This window comes from Saccopteryx leptura, chromosome 3 (assembly GCF_036850995.1).
Source record: "Saccopteryx leptura isolate mSacLep1 chromosome 3, mSacLep1_pri_phased_curated, whole genome shotgun sequence".
Lineage (NCBI taxonomy): Eukaryota > Metazoa > Chordata > Mammalia > Chiroptera > Emballonuridae > Saccopteryx > Saccopteryx leptura.
The window spans coordinates 334,414,839-334,433,514 of record NC_089505.1 but is presented as its reverse complement, the minus strand read 5'-3'; the positions used below and the strand labels follow the sequence as shown (position 1 = coordinate 334,433,514).

The 18,676-nt window shown below is 37.2% G+C and overlaps 1 protein-coding gene across 3 annotated transcripts in view; it reads right to left on the bottom strand.

Annotated features, from left to right (window-relative positions):
- MTDH (metadherin) overlaps window positions 1-18,676 on the bottom strand; it is a 73,158-nt gene that overhangs the window by 12,879 nt on the left and 41,603 nt on the right. The window contains exons 7-9 of one of the 3 annotated variants that reach the window (XM_066379186.1): window positions 16,466-16,555; window positions 13,159-13,257; window positions 6,002-6,126 (exon numbers count right to left, since the gene is read on the bottom strand). In XM_066379186.1, the coding sequence (XP_066235283.1) occupies window positions 6,002-6,126; window positions 13,159-13,257; window positions 16,466-16,555 (314 nt within the window). The remainder of the gene's footprint in view (window positions 1-6,001; window positions 6,127-13,158; window positions 13,258-16,465; window positions 16,556-18,676) is intronic. The other 2 variants (XM_066379187.1, XM_066379188.1) reach the window with 2 other exon arrangements.

Here is an 18,676-nt window from a genome sequence, read left to right as displayed (position 1 = left end):
TACACAGGTCGTTGTATGGCTCTCATGGAATTACATTTTAAAATATGTGGCGTTCATGGCTCTCAGCCAAAAAGGTTCCCAACCCCTGAACTAAGGTGTCACAATGAAAAACTAATGATTGATGCTTCTCATCTCTCTCCCTTCCTGTCTGACCCTATCTATCCCTCTCTCTGACTCTCTGTCTCTATAAAAAAACAAAAACAAAACAAAAAACAAACAAACATAAAAACACATCTATATCCTGGTTGTGATACTGTACTCTAGTTTTCAAGCTGTTACCACTGAGGGACACTGGGTAAAGGGTGAAAGTGACTTTCTAATCATCTAAAAATAAAAGGCTTGATTAAAAAATAGAATCTGTGCCTGACCAGTGATGGCACAGTGGATAGAGTGTCAACCAAGGGTGCTGAGGTCCCAGGTTTGAAACCCTGAGGTTGTCAGCCTGAGACTAGGATCATGGACACGACCCCACGGTGGCTGGCTCGGCTGGACCTCCCCACCCCACCCCATGAAGGCAGGCATGAGGAGCAATCAACAAACAACTAAAGTGCCACAACTATGAGTTGTTGCTTCTCATCTCTCTCCCTTCCTGTTTCTCTTGCTAAAAACAAAACAAAACAAAACTTGAGAATTTCATTAAGAACTTTGTATGACAGAACAGTGAGTGAATTAGGCCTGCTAAATTAGTATTATTTGTATTGAGAATCTTTCTTCACACATAACAGAGTTGAATTTTCTATGGAAAAATGCTTTTTGCTTATTCTGCACAGGTTACAGGCAAGATTTCTAGACTATCCTTCTAGGAAGAGATGATATGGGTAACCACTATTTCTCTGCTCAGCACCATGGTCATAAGGATGATTTTGGAGGTCTCATGAACCAACAAATAGTTCACAAAAATTATTAGAAAAACAAAACAAAACAAAATGCTGCATAACTTAGCTAACTATAATCCAACCATAAGAGGAATGTCGTTCTGTATGGCAAAACACTGCTTTTGTTCATGGGAAAAAGGCAGAAACAACTCCGTAACATTTTTTTTAAACTCAGATATTCTGAAAAACTTAAAATTACTTTATATCTCTTCTCAATTCCATTCCCATACTACCTTTTTTTTTCTTTCATTTTTCTGAAGCTGGAAACGGGGAGGCAGTCAGACAGACTCCCGCATGCGCCTGACCGGGATCCACCCGGCACGCCCACCAGGGGGCAATGCTCTGCCCATCCGGGGCATCACTCTGTTGCGACCAGAGCTGGTCTAGCGCCTGAGGCAGAGGCCATGGAGCCATCCCCAGCACCCGGGCCAACTTTGCTCCAATGGAGCCTTGGCTGTGGGAGGGGAAGAGAGAGACAGAGAGGAAGGAGAGGGGGAGGGGTGGAGAAGCAGATGGGCGCTTCTCCTGTTTGCCCTGGCCGGGAATTGAACCTGGGGCTCCTGCACGCCAGGCCGACGCTCTACCGCTGAGCCAACTGGCCAGGGCCCCATACTACCTTTGTAGAGGTAACATTATGAATTTCTTTTGTGTTCACCTAATCAATTTTTCTATAAATATATGTATCTCCCCACACATAAAATCTGCATAAATGGCATCACTATTGTATCCTTCTATAATTTGCTCTTTATCATTCTTTGACATTCTAGTCATATTGAAATATTAAGGTTGCTTTATTTAATTTAAAAAATGTGTTTAATATGACACTGTACAGACATCACATTTTCTTTTTTTTTTTTTGTATTTTTCCAAAGCTGGAAACGGGGAGGCAGTCAGACAGACTCCCGCATGCGCCCGACCGGGATCCACCTGGCATGCCCACCAGGGGGCGATGCTCTGCCCATCTTGGGGCATCACTCTGCCACAATCAGAGCCATTCTAGCGCCTGAGGCAGAGGCCACAGAGCCATCCTCAGCGCTTGGGCAAACTTTGCTCCAGTGGAGCCTTGGCTGCGGGAGGGGAAGAGAGAGACAGAGAGAAAGAAGAGGGGGAGGGGTGGAGAAGCAGATGGGTGCTTCTCCTGTGTGCCCTGGCAGGGAATCGAACCCGGGACTCCTGCACGCCAGGCTGACGCTTTACCACTGAGCCAACCGGCCAGAGCCCAAACATCATATTTTATTTATCCTTTCCCCAACTAATGGGCATTTAGATGGCATACAATTTTTACTTAAAAATGTAAAAAATGACTTCTGAGTATACTCAGAAAAAGATGTGCTATGATATATGATAGTCTATTCAGTGGTTCCACTGTTAAATTCTGATCAACAGGCACTGGGGAAGTTACAGTTAGAGAAACAGACTTTTAGTTGTATGCTCCCTAAACATTCAATAAATACAGAATGATCAGTGTGTGCTAAGGTGCTATACTGGGAAGCTTTTTTTTTTAAAAAGTAGACTATTAAAAAAATTTTTTTTTTAAGATTTTTTATTCATTTGAGAGAGAGAGAGAGAGAGAGAGAGAGAGAAGGAGGGGGAGGAGCAGGAAGCATCAACTCCCATAGGTGCCTTGACCAGGCAAGCCCAGGGTTTCAAACTGGCGACCTCAGCCTTCTAGGTTGATGCTTTTTCCACTGCGCCACCACAGGTCAAGCCAAGTAGACTATTTTTTTAGAGCAGTTTTAGGTTCACAACAAAATTGAGCAGAAGGCAGAGATTTCCATATACCACCTGCCCTCACACATGCAGACTCCCTAGTTATCAACATCCCCTTCAAAGAAGCACATGTGTTACAACAGATGAACCTACAATACACTGACATGTCATAATCACTCAACACCCACAGTTTACAACAGGGGTTCATGCTTCGTGTTGCACACTCAATGGGTTAGGACAAACCATAGTGACATGGATCCACCATTACAGTATCATACGAAATAGTTTCACTGTCCTAACTACCCTCTGTGCTCTCCCCTTCACCCCTTTCCCCCAGGTTCTGGCAATTCCAGGAAGCTTTCGTGATCTAAAACTCACATATCCCCCCTCAGACTTGCATTTTACCTGGAAACTATCTCTTTCTACATTTATTTAGACCCTTAGTAGTAAATTCCATTAGGACCTCTCGTTCTCTGGTCCCTGAAGATGAGAGGTACTACATCCAATTAAAGGCCAAACCAAATCCACTTGTATCTAAGGTTCCCTCACTCCTATTGTTAGGATCTTGTTCTATTAGTCAAATCTTTCTCATTTATATTTAACTTTTTCTTTATTCAAGATCCTTTCTCGCCTGATCAGATGGTGGCGCAGTGGATACAGCGTCGGACTGGGATGCGGAGGACCCAGGTTCGAGACCCCAAGGTAGCCAGCTTAAGCGTAGGCTCATCTGGCTTGAGCAAAAAAGCTCACCAGCTTGGACCCAAGGTCGCTGGCTCGAGCAAGGGGTTACTTGGTCTGTTGAAGGCCCGCAGTCAAGGCACATATGAGAAAGCAATCAATGAACAACTGAGGAGTAGTCAACGAAAAACTGATGATTGATGCTTGTCATCTCTCTCCGTTCCTGTCTGTCCTTCTCTCTGTCCTTTTTGTCTACAAATATGTTAAAGGAGTAGGCAAATTACAAATTTTGCCCAATGCCAGTTTTTGTAAATAAAGTTAACTTCTGTACTGCCTATGGCCACTTTTGCACTAGTGTATGGCTCTTTATTAAAATGTTTGCCGACCCACGCACAATAAAATCTCTCCTAACATTAAAATACAAAATCCTGCCTGACCAGGCGGTGGTGCAGTGGATAGAGCATCGGACTGGGATGCAGAGGACCCGGGTTCGAGACCCCGAGGTCGCCAGCTTGAGCGCGGGCTCATCTGGTTTGAGCAAAAAGCCCACCAGCTTGAACCCAAAGATCGCTGGCTCCAGCAAGGGGTTACTTGGTCTGCGGAAGGCCCACGGTCAAGGCACATATGAGAAAGCAATCAATGAACAACTAAAGTGTCGCAACGAAAAACTGATGGTTGATGCTTCTCATCTCTCTCTGTTCCTGTCTGTCTATCCCTCTCTTTGACTCACTCTCTGTCTCTGTGAAAAATAAATTAAAAAAAAAAAAAAACACCAAAATCCTCCCAACAAAATCCTTCTGATACCAGTTTGCTGTTGTCCACTACCTCCCCTCCATTCCTATCCAAACTTACTTAAAAATCTTATACAGTACTTGTTATTACTATTTCTAATCCTCGTTTACTTAATTCACTGCAATATGGCTACTACTCCAAGATTTTCAATAAACTTCTTTAAATTACGTACCAGAAAGCAAATAGTTCAGATGCTGTGATTCAGAACTGTCCTTCCTCAGTCTCTTTCACAGACCTTTCTATCTCCTCAAAATAAGGAGTTCCCCAGATTTCTAGGCTCATTCCATACAACTATTTAACTCTAGATTTTTCATAGATTCACTTACATTCAAAACTTTTATCCACCACGTAGTAATAATTTTGAAATACAGGTCTTTCCCCTGAGCTTTAACATGGTATGGCCAACTTCTCTTAGGCACAACTACAGAACACCCCACATTTAACACACCTGAAACTGAAGCAACCATCTTTTCTCCAATTAATTAGCTCTGGTTTCTATATTCTCTCTATTGGGAGCACCACTGCCACCCTCCCAGTTATCCAAAGCTACAAATCCTAGAAAGAGTTTTTTCTCCATTCAACTCTTATTCATATGCTCTGCTGTCTTGACTTCAATTTATTTTCAAATCTGTCCTCTATTCCATATATCATTCTTATCACTGCTGTCTGGGATTACTAAGCAACCTCTAAATTGATCTACCTGCCTTTATTCACATATACCTCCATTCCTTTTTCCTACATGGATTGTCATAGTAGCCAACCAAACCAAATTACAATAAACAAACAACATGTTAGCTTAACATTTTTCCATTATTTACAGGATAACATCAAAGGTTTAAAACATGACATACAAAGACTTCTAGAATCCAGTCCCTGCCTCCCTTTCCAATCTCATCTCTGATAATGCTTTTCGTCACATTCTGCTTTTTTTCTAGTATGCCTTTGCTAAAATTCCCAAGTGCTTCCAGAATAACCAACACACACAGAGTAATGTTACTTTTGTCTGTTGATGTGCCCTCTTTTTTCTCTCCTAACTAGACTGCAGGCTCCTTAAAGACAGTAATTGTGTCTTATTGCTAGATGCTCAATTAATGTTTGTAGTATATTAATGGTCCTATTATCTTCAGAGCCTCTTCGGCTTTTCACCCTTATTTCTAAAACCAAACAGTAGCAAAATTTAATCAGTGCCTCTGTGTCTCCTGTAAATACCACTTCCGTTTATTTTTCTAAGCTATTGACTTAGTTCCTTATCTTCCATCCTGATTCATGGATGGTTTTTTTAATGCTTACCCTAAAAAGTACAAAATAGCCTCCAAAACAGGTCTTCCTATCTTTCTGCTCTATCTAGCCTAATTTTTCCTAAACATAGGAAGGTATATCTCCTTTCATTTATTTATTCACTTACTGAATGCCAAGCATGTTGCTAGAGCTACAAAAATAAAAACTTCACGGTCCCTTTCTTTAAGGAATGCAGGCTACAAGGGGGAAGATGGACATGTAAATAACTGATCCTGTCCAGCTGATTTCACACATGCGCACTATTTACTTCTTCACCGAACCTGTTGTCACTTCCCTGCAGTGGTGCCTCTTTCATCATGTTCTCAGTCTTGTCTGTTGCTATGAAGCTTTCCTTAATCTTTCATTGAAAACCAACTTACTCTATTCTAAAATATATTAATAGTTGATAGGCTACTATAATAATTCTGATGAGGACAGATCAATGTCTAATAGTGTTTTCCACGTAAAGTCCTCAATAATTTGTGGGAAAAATAACAGTGATAGAGAGAAGGCATGCAGGTAAACGATGATTGAACTAAATATGATTAGAATGCCTCTCTGAAGCAATTCTACCACTGGATATACTTATAATACAGACTGCATCCCCTAATAATTCTAATATAGTTGGGTGTAAAGAAATAAACATACCCGCCAATCCCTTTACTCACTTTTTGATCATCAGGAATTGGCTCCTGGGACTTTAGAAGTGAAGCTCTTTCTTCATCTACCCAATTCCCCCACTCTTCTGCTGGTGCATTCCAATCAGAGCTGGGATCAGCAGAAGACAGACCATCTAAAATTTAACAGTGTGAATTAGGTATCTATCATTTCTGCCAAAAACTAAAATGCAAAAACTAAAACTCCTTAGCTTGAGCTAAGCTGTAATTTTAACTATTGTTCTTTTCCCCAGGCACATTTTAAAAGCTAGAAAAAACCCAGTAACATGATGGTAAAAACCAACAACCAACAACCCTTGCTCATCTTCTACTGGGCACATGATACGGCTAATTAAATGGAATGTCTCAGAAACTCCAGAAAATTTATGAATTAACTAGTAATTCCACCCTACCTACTTCCTTGTTATCTGTTTCCTGAATTTGCTCTTTTTTCACTGTTTAGGTCTAACTTGGTCTAAAACCTGGTTATTTCCATGTCCTGATTATTACGATTGTAATGGATTATATTCTAGAGTACAGAATTAGTCAATCTTTAATGGCAGTATCAAAATTATGCTCTTCACCTGAAATTTCTCCCTATATTCTTTCCTCTCCCCTCCTCCTGAGCTTTTCAGGATTAAGTTCTTCTTCAAATTCACGAAGTCATGACAGAATACTTGACCTCTTCTTTTCACCCTCCTTTTTTTCTCCTCTTCAAGTGAGAGGAAGGGAGATAGAGAGACAGACTCCCACATGTGCCCTAACTGGGAAACTGGGATCCACCTGGCAATCCCCATCTGGGGCTGATGCTTGGACCAATTGAGCTATCCTCAACACCCAGGGCCACACTCCAACCAATTGAGCCACTAGTAGCGAGAGGGGAAGAGAAAGAAGAGGGAAGAGGAAGGGGAAGAAAAGCAAATGGTTGCTTCTCATGTGTGCCCTGACCAGAGACTGAACCTGGGTCATCATGATGGGCTGACAGTATCCACTGAGCAACCAGCCAAGGCCCTCTCCTCTTTTAATACTTGTATCTTCATTCCAAAACATATGAGTCACTTTCAGGGCTTCTATTATCCTATTCTCATGAATAAATTTGTTTTTTTTTTTAAATTTTTTACAGAGTCAGAGAGAGGGATAGATAGGGACAGACAGACAGGAACGGAGAGAGATGAGAAGCATCAATCATCAGTTTTTCATTGTGACACCTTAGTTGTTCATTGATTGCTTTCTTATATGTGCCTTGACCGTGGGCTTTCGGCAGACCGAGTAACCCCTTGCTCGAGCCAGCGACCTTGGGTCCAAGCTGGTGAGCTTTTTGCTCAAGCAGATGAGCCTATGCTCAAGCTGGTGACCTCGGGGTCTCGAACCTGGGTCCTTCCGCATCCCAGTCCAATGCTCTATCCACTGCACCAATGCCTGGTCAGGCTCATGAATAAGTTTTTATTCTTGACTTCTAAATTCTTTTCTTTCAGTCTAGGAGGCACTAAATTTTAGCTTTGGGGAGCTATCACTGGCTTATTCTGAAAAGACAATCATTCTTTGGCTTTACCCTGATTAAATAAGTATCTTTCAAAGTTAATTCTTCCTTCCTCTTCTAGGACATTCTTGCATATATACTCCTGTAATGACGACTTATAGCCAGGTTTCATTTACACTGTTTTAAGATGAGAAAGGTTAGAATTTATTTCTAAATTAAGTCTAGAATTCTAATACTGCTTTACTAAAAAATCCAATTTTTTCCCACTAATGCCAAATGCTACTTTCATCAAGTACTAAATTCTTTCACATACACTTCAGTCCATTTTGGAATTTCTATTCTATTCTAATGATCTATTCCTGGGATAATCCATACATAATATAACTCTGTAATACATTTTAGTATCTAGGAAAACAAATATGCCAGCATTACTCTTATTTTCTTTGCTCTTCTTATTTTTCCATGTGAACTCTATTATTTTTGTTAAAAGGGGAGGTATTATGATACATCCTCATAAAGGCTTTAAAACTTATGTTTTAAAAGAATATATAACAATCTGGGTAAAACCTCACAGAAAAAAGCATAGACAAAACTGTATAATCCAAAATTTACAGCAGGAATAGACAAAAGGAAATAATACATTAACAATAAATATATCTTAGCAGTGGAATTACAGGAATTTCATCATATTAAGCACTTACTATATACTAGAACTTAAGCTAGGTAGGTACCAGAGAAAAGCAGGTATCCTGAGCCAGTACTACACAGCATTAACAGGTTAAGAACATGGACCTTACAGTCAGTTTCTTATCTGAATATTGCTCTCCTACTTAATAATTATGGGATTTTTGTTAAATTTCTTTTTCTTTTCTTTTTTCTTGTGTGTGACAGAGAGAAGGACAGATAAGGACAGAGAAACAGGAAGGGAGATGAGAAGCATCAATTCTTTGTTGTGGCTCCTTACTTGTTCATGGACTGGTTTCTAATATGTGCCTTGATCAGGGGGCTACAGCAGAGCAAGTGACCCCTTGTTTAAGCCAGTGACCTTTGGGCTCAAGACAGAGACTTTGGGGTTTTGAACCTGGGTCTTCTGAGTCTCAGTTTGATCCTTTATCCACTGTGCCACCGCCAGGGCAGGCTTGTTAAATTTCTTAACTGTAATGGGCTATATACCAACTTCATAGGATTGTTGATGGAATTACACGAGATATATGTAATGGAGTTCATAGCAATGCAGAAAGCTTTTATTTTTTTAAACAAAGAAAAACCAGTTTCTAAGCTATCAGGCATATACACTTTATTTATCATAATTCTGATAAATCTCAGTAAGACACATTTACAATGTCTTAATGTAGAAATCATTTTACAAATATATAGAAATCTAGTAGATGTCTAGAGCCAATTGCTCATCTTATATCAAGCATTCATTAACAATACTATTAGAAGATTTGAATGTGAAAGCTCATTGGTTTTGCCTAAACCTCACAAATAAGAAACCCAGATTTAGAAAATAGCTGTCTATGAGCAGATCTCGAAGGTCTCTTGTCATAAAAGACACTTTATTTTCTTTTATTAAGAAAATAAGTTTAGATCAGTGAATAACATAAACATATTCTCTTAACGAATATGGTGTGTGGGTTGGAGATAAAAATCTAGTGAAGTACTTAGTAAAATTATTTTTTTAAAGACTTAGATGGCCATAAAGTTTGAGGATTAACTATATTATGGTTTAACTTATGTAAGAACATTAGCAGAAGCATAATCTCTATTGGCTTTATAAAATATTTTTAGTAATTTTTATTGTTCTCAGTTTTTTAAAAATTAACTAGGATCAAATAAAACTATTTTACAACAACAACTCAATCACCAAAACCTAAAAACTGTCACCAGGAGACTTCTCAACACATAATTATTAAGATTCATGCATGGGACTAATGTGCTAATAAACTTCTTAGACACAGCTTCCTATTTTATTTTATTTTTTTAAGTGAGAGGCAGGGAGGCAGAGAGACAGACTCCCAAATGTGCCCCAGCTGGGATCCACCCGGCAAACTCTCGATGGGGTGATTCTCTGCTCACCAGGAGCTGCTGCTGTTGCTCAGCAACCAAGCTATTTTAGCGCCCAAAGCAAGGCCATGGAGCCATCCTCGGCACCCAGGGCCAACCTACTCGAACCATTCAAGCCATGGCTGCAGGAGGAGAAAAGAAAGAAAGACCGGGGGGGGGGGGGGGAGGGGAAGCGGTGGAGAAGCAGATGGTCGCTTCTTTTGTATGTCCTGACTGGGATTTGAACTCTGGACTTCCACACGCTGGGGTCGATGCTCTGCCACTGAGCCAACCAGCCAGGGTCAGCCATAGTTTCCTTAAAACTGTATAGTTTCATTCATAGTATAGGTACCTCCATTTATAAGAGTAATTTCTTATTTCTCAAAATTCCCCCATTAGTTTGTCAATGTCTTTTCAAAGAACCATGCTAGCTTTCAATGGTAAGCAATTTTCTTCCCATTTAATTTGCTTCTGGTATAATGTTTTAAGTTTAAGCATCTCATAACAAATCTCTATTTTATCTCAGTAAGAAAATTGCAGCCTTGGCCAGGTTGCTCAGTGAATAGAGCACTGGCCTGGTATGCAGATGTCCCGGATTCTATTTCCAGTCAGGGCACACTTGAGAAGCAACCATCTGCTTCTCTTCTTCTCCCTCTCCCCCTTCTCTCTCTCTTCCACTCTCGCAGCCAGTGACTCGACTGGTTTGAGAGTTGGCCTGGGCGCTGAGGACAGCTCAGTTGATTTGAGCATTAGCCCCAGATGGGGGTTGCTGGGTGGATCCTGGTTTGGGTACATGCAGTAGCCTGTCTATCTCCCCTCCTCTCAAAAAAAAAAAAAAAAAAAAAAAGAAGAAAATAGCTGCCAGATGTTTCTTGTCAGAATGTCATTCAGTTTTAACTTTAATAAAACAAGAGAGTTATATTAAAAAGATATTCTCCAGTGTTTGAACACACAATACCAATTAACCCCACAGAGCAGACTAATTTTGCCCCTAGAAAATGATATCAGCAATAGCACTATAGCATGTACAGAATATTTACTAGAATATTAGAACATCAGGCAGTGTTCTAAATGGGGGTGGGAGAGGAGTACTACTATTTCTACATTTGATGAAACAGGAATAGGACCATCATGTACCTGCCTAAGGCAAGGGCAGGCAAAGCAGTAAGATTTAAACCCAGATAGTCCTCAAAGCTCATGTTCTTAACCCATAGCATAGATTTCACTATGCTATGACAATAAAATCAAAGTTTTATTCAAAATATTCCCTTTTTTTAATAGGGGTTATGATGATGATACTTACTCTTATATGAGGAGATAATTGATAGATTAACATCTGCCCTTAAAAAATAAGATGCTGTACTTTAGCATCTTATAGTAAGTGCCTGGGTAGAATCAATGCTGTTTTGTCAGATAATGATGTCTATGCCTCAAAAGAGAGGGCCAATATATTAATTATATTACACTGTTAATTGTAAAGCTAGTATATACAGTTTATGGATTAGTAATCTCTAATACTAAATCACGCCCTGTACAAATTTAGAATAAATAAATTCACTGAGCACAAAAAATAGCCACATTAAAGATGATAACACAAAAAATAAAATTCATAGAGGAAATCAAGTTAAAGAGAAATTTCGGAACTAAATGACTGCAAATATAGCATAACAAACTTGAGAAAGGTGATGTTCCTGATACTACTTTAAGCACAGTCACACGGACACATGTTTTTTCAGTCTTTTATTTTAGCAGCCAATCATATTTTCTGTATTACAAGAGTTCTCAGATAGATAAAAGTAGAGCTCTTCAGCCCAAGTTGGGAAGCCTAGATAGATTTGTTTGCTCAGTTTTCTTCAGCACACAGCTGCCCAAGACACCTCACTGCTATATTCTTAAAATTACTCCTATTGTTTCTATAATTACTCAATTCTATTTGGCACATACTGATCATTCTTCCCAAAGTACAGATGTGTTTTCCAAAAACAGTGCTTTCACATCTTTGTAATACCTTGGATTTATAAGATACTTTATAATTTACAAAGAGCTTTCATTTTCATTCAATACCTCATTAAAACATCTCAAAAATCTACAGAAGTATAATATAGAGATAACATTATTTGTCCCATTTTACAGCTCATCTAGATTGCAAGTAACAAAGTCCAAGTTATATGAGGAACATTTTACTTATTGAATTGAGAGAGAGAGGAGGGGAGGAGAAAGATAAGAGTGGGAGGAGTGTGAAGCATCAACTCGTACTACATAGTTGCTTCTCATATGTGCCTTGACCTGGGAAGCCCAGGGTTTTGAACCGGCAACCTCAGCATTCCAGGTCAACGCTTTATCCGCTGCGCCACCACAGGTAAGGCTGAGATACTACATTTTAAAGTCAGGATTAGAATTAGAGTATACCTTCTAAACTAGTAACTACAACCCCATCCTCCCTAATATTTAGTCAGCAATACAAGACTTTTCACAACATGGCCCTTCCTGATCTATATTTAAAACTTCATCTCCCTTAATCTATAAGAACTGTGCTTCAACTGATCTAGAGACTAATCAGTGTACGGACTAATCCTTGTGCTGTTTTCATCTTACCCTCATGATTACAATCATCATTAAAGTTGAACCATGCAGCGGTTAAGAGCATGAACCCTGGAGCCAGACTACAAAAGTCTGGTACCATCTCCTCCACTTAACCAGCTGTGTGGCTTGGCAAAAGTTAGACAACTTTTCTTTGCCTCAGGTTCTTAATACGGTAACAGTATGGAAAAAATAATACCTACCTCATAAAACTATTATAAGCATTAAATTAATAATATTTACAAGATTTAATTAGACTGGTGCCTGGCACATAGCCACGTGTTTGCTTTTATCATCATTACTACGGAACATCGATGTAAAAATGCTGCAGTCGGTACTGAGGAGATAAGAGTGAAAGTTCTTCAGAGAGTTTCAACTCTACTTGAAGAAACAAAACATATTCTTTAAAAAACTTTTTTATAAAGACCAAAATGGGAGAAAATCCCAAAAGGTAAGTGCTGAATAAATAACAGAAAATAAGGTGCCATAAAATTCTGAAAAGGAGTAAATTCTGAGGTTTGGAGTTAGAAGGGAAAAAATCCAATTAAAAAAATTAAGATAGCATGAGCTTTTTGAACATAAAAACCATAGTATTTTCCCCTTACTCTTTCTTTATTCTTTAAAAATAACTCTTGCCTTGAATCTCCTTAGGCTTCTATTGAAAATTAGGCTAAACAAATGGCTGCGTACCAATAAAAAACCCTACACACCTCACAAAGTTATAGCCATTCCTGTATATTCTATTACTCTATTATACTAAAACTACAAAGAGAAACAGAACATTCATTTAAAACAAAAATTTAAAAACCAGAGCAACTATAAGAAAATTTCATGTATAAATAGCATCTCAATCATGAAAAGTGAATTTAGTTCTAATTGTACAGGTATTCAATAATCAGTTTACAAGTAGTGCACTTGGGTATTAAACTATACTACTAATACCTAAAGGCAATTAAAATTAAAGCATAAAGCATGAATTCAGGATGCTAGAAAGAAAATTCTGAAAAAAGAAACAAAAAACAAACAAAAAACCCAAAAATTGATAATGTTTAAAAGGACATACTTAACCCAGACCATTCATCATCGATATAGGGCTGATTACGGTTAACATCCCACTGATAATCAGAGGTGGTAGACTGAGAGACTGGCTCAGCAGTAGACCCTTAAATGAAAACGAATGCAATAAAATTAAAAATGGAATTTTCTAATGATGTTTCATAACAATAGTTCTATACTTTGCACATGGATGCTTATTATTATTATTATTATTATTTTTGCATTTCTCCTAAAAGAAAAATTCAGACGTTATAAAAGAGTTAAGAAAAGAAAAAGTAAAATTAAGGGTAATTTTAGATTAGGCATGATAATCACTTGATCTAATTCACTGATCAGAACTATATATTTTCCCTAAAAACAATCCATTAGATTTTGTCTTTTATATTATATTCTTCAAACTAGTTACTTACAGATTTTAAAAGTTCAAAAAAGTTGTTTTATTTTTCTTTTTAATTGAGAAAATAATAAAGCACAAAAGAAATTCTGGATGTTTTAGGGTAGCCTATATCCTAGAACCCTGAAGGAAAGAACTAGAAAATGTCTTGAGTTTGCTAGAATCTTCTGCCTAAGGTAAAAAGTTAAAGAAGAGAGAGATACATGATTATCCTAGAGCAGTGGTCCCCAACCCCCGGGCTGAGGACTGGTACCGGTCTGTGGGCCATTTGGTACCGGTCCGCAGAGAAAGAATAAATAACTTACATTATTTCCGTTTTATTTATATTTAAGTCTGAACTGCATTTTATTTTTTAAAAATGACCAGACTCCTTCTGTTACATCCATCTAAGACTCACTCTTGACGTTTGTCTCATAAGTTCGACAATTATATTTAAAAATACCAGTTTTTACGCTGGTCGCATAATTTTATTTTGTGCATTTATCCGTCCCACCTTAAAGGCCGGTCCGTGAAAATATTTTCTGACATTAAACCGGTCCGTGGCCCAAAAATGGTTGGGGACCACTGTCGTAGAGAGCTGAGGCAGTGAGAAGCCAGAGAGATAAGAGTTAGGTTAGTAGTTTAGAGACCAAATTAAATTCAGGTGCATTTAATGAGAATACAGTTGACCCTTGAACAACCTGGGTTTGAATGATGTGGGTTCATTTATTCAAGAATTTTTTTCAATAAATATGTTGCAAATATTTTCATTTTTAAAATGTTCTTTTCTCTAGCTTACTTTATTGTAAGAATGTAGTATTGTCCCTCGTCACATTGTGGTTCACTTTTTGGGGTCTCACTGTATCACAGATTTTTAAATTGTATATGTCTAATTGTGTACTGTGGATTTTTCGCTATATTGTGGGATTCTGCAGTATACAGGTATTTTTATATATTTATTATTTTAAATTATTTTTGCAGTAAAATAAGTGTGAGAAAGGTTAATAACAATGTTGGAAAGGTTTATAAGAATGTGGGGAAGGTTTATAAAGACTTAAAATATATGTAAATATATATATATAAATAATAAAATAAATATAAGGTTGCTACTTGGCAGATTTTCACCTATTGTGGGGGTTCTGGAACCTAACCCCGCAACAGATGAGGGACCTCTGCATGTAATGCATATAACATACAAAACATGTGTTAATAGACTGTTTATGTTATCAGTAAGGCTTTTCTGGTAAACGGCAGGCTATCAAATTTTGGGTGAATCAAAAGTTATATGCAGCTAAGTGGGGAGCGGGAAGAGCTCACTGTCTCAAACTCCTATGTTGTTCAAGGATCAACTGTATTGTCTTCCAAGTTTTTTTCTGTTTTTACATATTTTGGGGGGATGTGCATATGGAGAATAGGTGGTGGGGTCACAAAGTCCTTTAGGAATCTGATAATAGCTATGGTAGACTACTGTCCAGAACTTATACAAAATTTGCATAGAGTATGGGGACATATAAATTCATGGGTGTCAGGTCAAAGACCCTTGCTCATAGCCACAAATTCATTTCAGAATGCAAATATTCTCCATCAAGGTATATTTATTCCATGCCTTCTGAATAAGAATTTCCAAATGTATCAGAATCCTTAGGTGACTCTGATAATTTAGATTCAGGCCCACTTTAATAAAGAAATGGTTAAGAAAAATACCTGTTTGCATAAAAGACACAATCACTTCCTCTGATCAAAGTCCTTATAAATGCTAGCTAATTTTACTAGCATTTCACTAATATAACTGCTTGATATATACTCAAAATAGTTACATATTTTTGTGTAAATTTTAAGAGTAACACTATCAAATTCATATATAATTATATAATTAGCACACTAATCTATAGTAACACTTGCTATTTCTTTAGCAGCCCATGCTACTTTCTCTGAATATATGAAGAGAATAGAATCTGTGTTGCACAAAGTTGCCAAATAAAGGAAGCAATTAACTTGTATCCCTGGAAGTGAAATGTTGACCAAAGAATGGCAAACTATGACTCAGAGGCCAAATCTAGCCACCCCTTTTTTGTATACTTTATGAGCTAAGAATAGCATCACATTTTTAAATGGCTGAAAAAAAAATTAAAAGAATAATATTTAAAACCCAATACACTCCTCTATTTATATATTATTTCTGGCTGCTTCCCTGTTACAATGGCAGAATTAAGTAGTTGCAACAGAGATAACAATATGGCTTACAAAAAGCCTCAAATACTTATTATTGGTCTCTTTCCAGAAAATGTTTGCTGACCCCTATTCTAAAATAGTGACTCCAGACACTGTCGAACTACATAATTAAGACACTGGGTTCATGAATTCCAACATCAACCAAACATTACAAACTAAACTTCTCCCATGTTTAAGTAATATTTGCTAAGTATATATAGCTTTTAGATGATTAATAAAAGGTATATCTATTTAAGTTATGCTGAATTTATAGAAGTTTATTAGTAATAACGTACTTTCTAATCAACATATGCTCAAAGTAGAGTCATTGAAGGTCCTATAGCCTGAAAGGCTTCACTGTAAACAATGCCAAAGGCAAACAGAAACAGACGCCAAACTGCAAGTAGAAGTATGGTAGTAGTATGCTATTAACAGACTATCTTCACCCTGAAAGGAAAGCCTTCCATTTGCACTTGTCTGAGCGCCAGAGCACTTCCAGTTATGGTAAGACACACAATCTTATCTCCACTACAGAAAGGAACTAAATCACTTGCAGATTAAGAATTTAGGTCTTTCTTTCCCTGTTATTAAGGCCTCTGCTCCTTTATATATATCTATTATTTATGTTGATAGCAGTACTTGATGCTGATTATTTTTTCAAATAGCAAGAACTAAAATTAATTTAAAAAGAAATTTTTTGTTAACTGAATGAAAGACTGTTTTCACATACCAGAAACAGCAGAGTTAAGTGTGAGAGATGCAAAAGAAGCAGAATTCTGTTCAGAGGTATTCATTCCCCTATCCACACTAGACCAAGCAGCTGTTAAAATAAAGAACGTCACTTGGAACCTTCAATTTGCAATGAAACTCGAAAGATATGTACAGATTTAAAACTATGATAATATTATATAACCTTAGAAATCAGAACCACTTAATATAGCAATAGATACTATTTACTGAATATCTACTAGGTAGTGGGCTCTTTACACCAACCACTTTTAATCCTAGGGCAACCCAGCAAGGCAACGTTTCAGAGCAGTTAAGTAACTTGCTGACAGCTAGAAAACAGCTGAGCCAAGACTAGAACTTAAGCAGATTTCCAAAGCCTGTTAAAGTCTTTCTACCACCACAAGCTACCTTATTATTTACCATAATTAAGCTATGACTTTGGGCACTGAACTTGGTACTTGACATTCATTCAGCCAGCCAACCCTCACAAGTACTTTAATATGAAGTTCATACAGGAGGTTAAATTATTAGTCTAATTTCCATAAAGCCAGTATATGGAAAGACAGGGATTCATACCAAATTGATCTATCTGAGCTAGTCCATGTTCATTTGATGACACCACGCTATCTTCTCAATATTTCCAAGCAATTTCTTATTTATATGTGAACATTTTAAGGAACATATACATCTATCATGCCAGTCACACCTGACTCTTCTCAGTGACTCACAGAAAACCTAATTTTATAGTTCCCTTCCAATCTTAACAAAGGTCCTAATCCATCTAGGCAGGAACTCGAATGTGCTGTTATTTGCAGCAACATTAAATATGAACCAACAAATTTATGTCCTAACTATGAAAATGCTACATAGCTTTTAAGTAAGTTGCAAATATCTTAAATGGTCACAGTTCTTAATATTAATTGATAAAAATTGACCATCTCTTTTATTAAATGTGAAAGGATTCTTTACAGTATAGAAATTTACGCTTTCTTTACTGCTGAAATGAGGCTGGGAATTTAGGGATTGTCTCTTCTTCCAAATTTTGGTATTTCTACACAATTTTTGGACATTGCAGGGGGAGGAGGGGAAAACAAGTTTAAGAACAGTGTTAGTATATAATCTCAAGTTTTCTTCTTGGCAACATTAGTCAACATCAATCTTTCCAAGCTTAAAAGTGATGAGAAAAGCAAATAACGTAGGAAGAAAAGTTTTTTCTACCTTTTTTTTAATATCTGAATTTTTTTAAAATTAATTTTAATGGGGTGACATTGATAAATCAGGGTACATATGTTCAGAGAAAACATCTCCAGGTTATTTTGACATTTGATTATGCTTTTTCCTACTTTAAAAGATATACACTAATAAAAATTATCTGCATCAAGCACAACAGAAAAATTCTATTTTTGATAGACAAGAATTACAACTTAATTAAAAAAAAATACCACTAAGAAGCCATTAGACAAATAGGCAAAGAACACAAATAGACAATTCATAAAAGAAATAGACATGATCAAGAAAGTTGTGAAAAGCATTCAACCTCATTATTCATTTAAAAAAGTAAGCCCAAACAATTTATGTATTTTTAGCTTATCAGTTAGGATTTTTAAAAATAAGAACACACAACCCTGGTCAGCATATGACAAATGGCACTCATACTGACGCTGATATATAAATTAGAATTCTCTGAGAAAATACATTGACAACATGTTGTGTAGCACTGTAAACATTCATATTCCCTTTAATCCAGTATCACTCCCAAGAATCTATCCTAATGAAATAACCCCAAAACAAAGATATTCAATGCAATGTTATTAAAATGGCAAATAAGAAAGAAAATTTTTTCTCTGGTAACATGCAAATAGTTACAAACTGCTATGCTTGCTTATACAATATGTTATAGGGCCATTAAATAAAAATGTAAAAAGAAAAATGTGTATTTTACAATATTAAACGGGAGGTAGGAACAAATTTGATTTGGATTATGTAAAAAAAATTGTACATAGGTTAAAAACAAAACAAAACAGTAGTTGGCACTGAGTGGCATGGTAATAGGTGGTGTGGGTTTTTTCCTTCTCTTTCTGCAGTTCTCCATATTAAACATAGATTTCTTTTCTATAATGTACACACACCACACACACATGAAACTAAGTTGATTTTAGCTTGATGGCTCTCAACAGAAAAAAGCTCAACTACCGATTTTTATCTTTAAAAC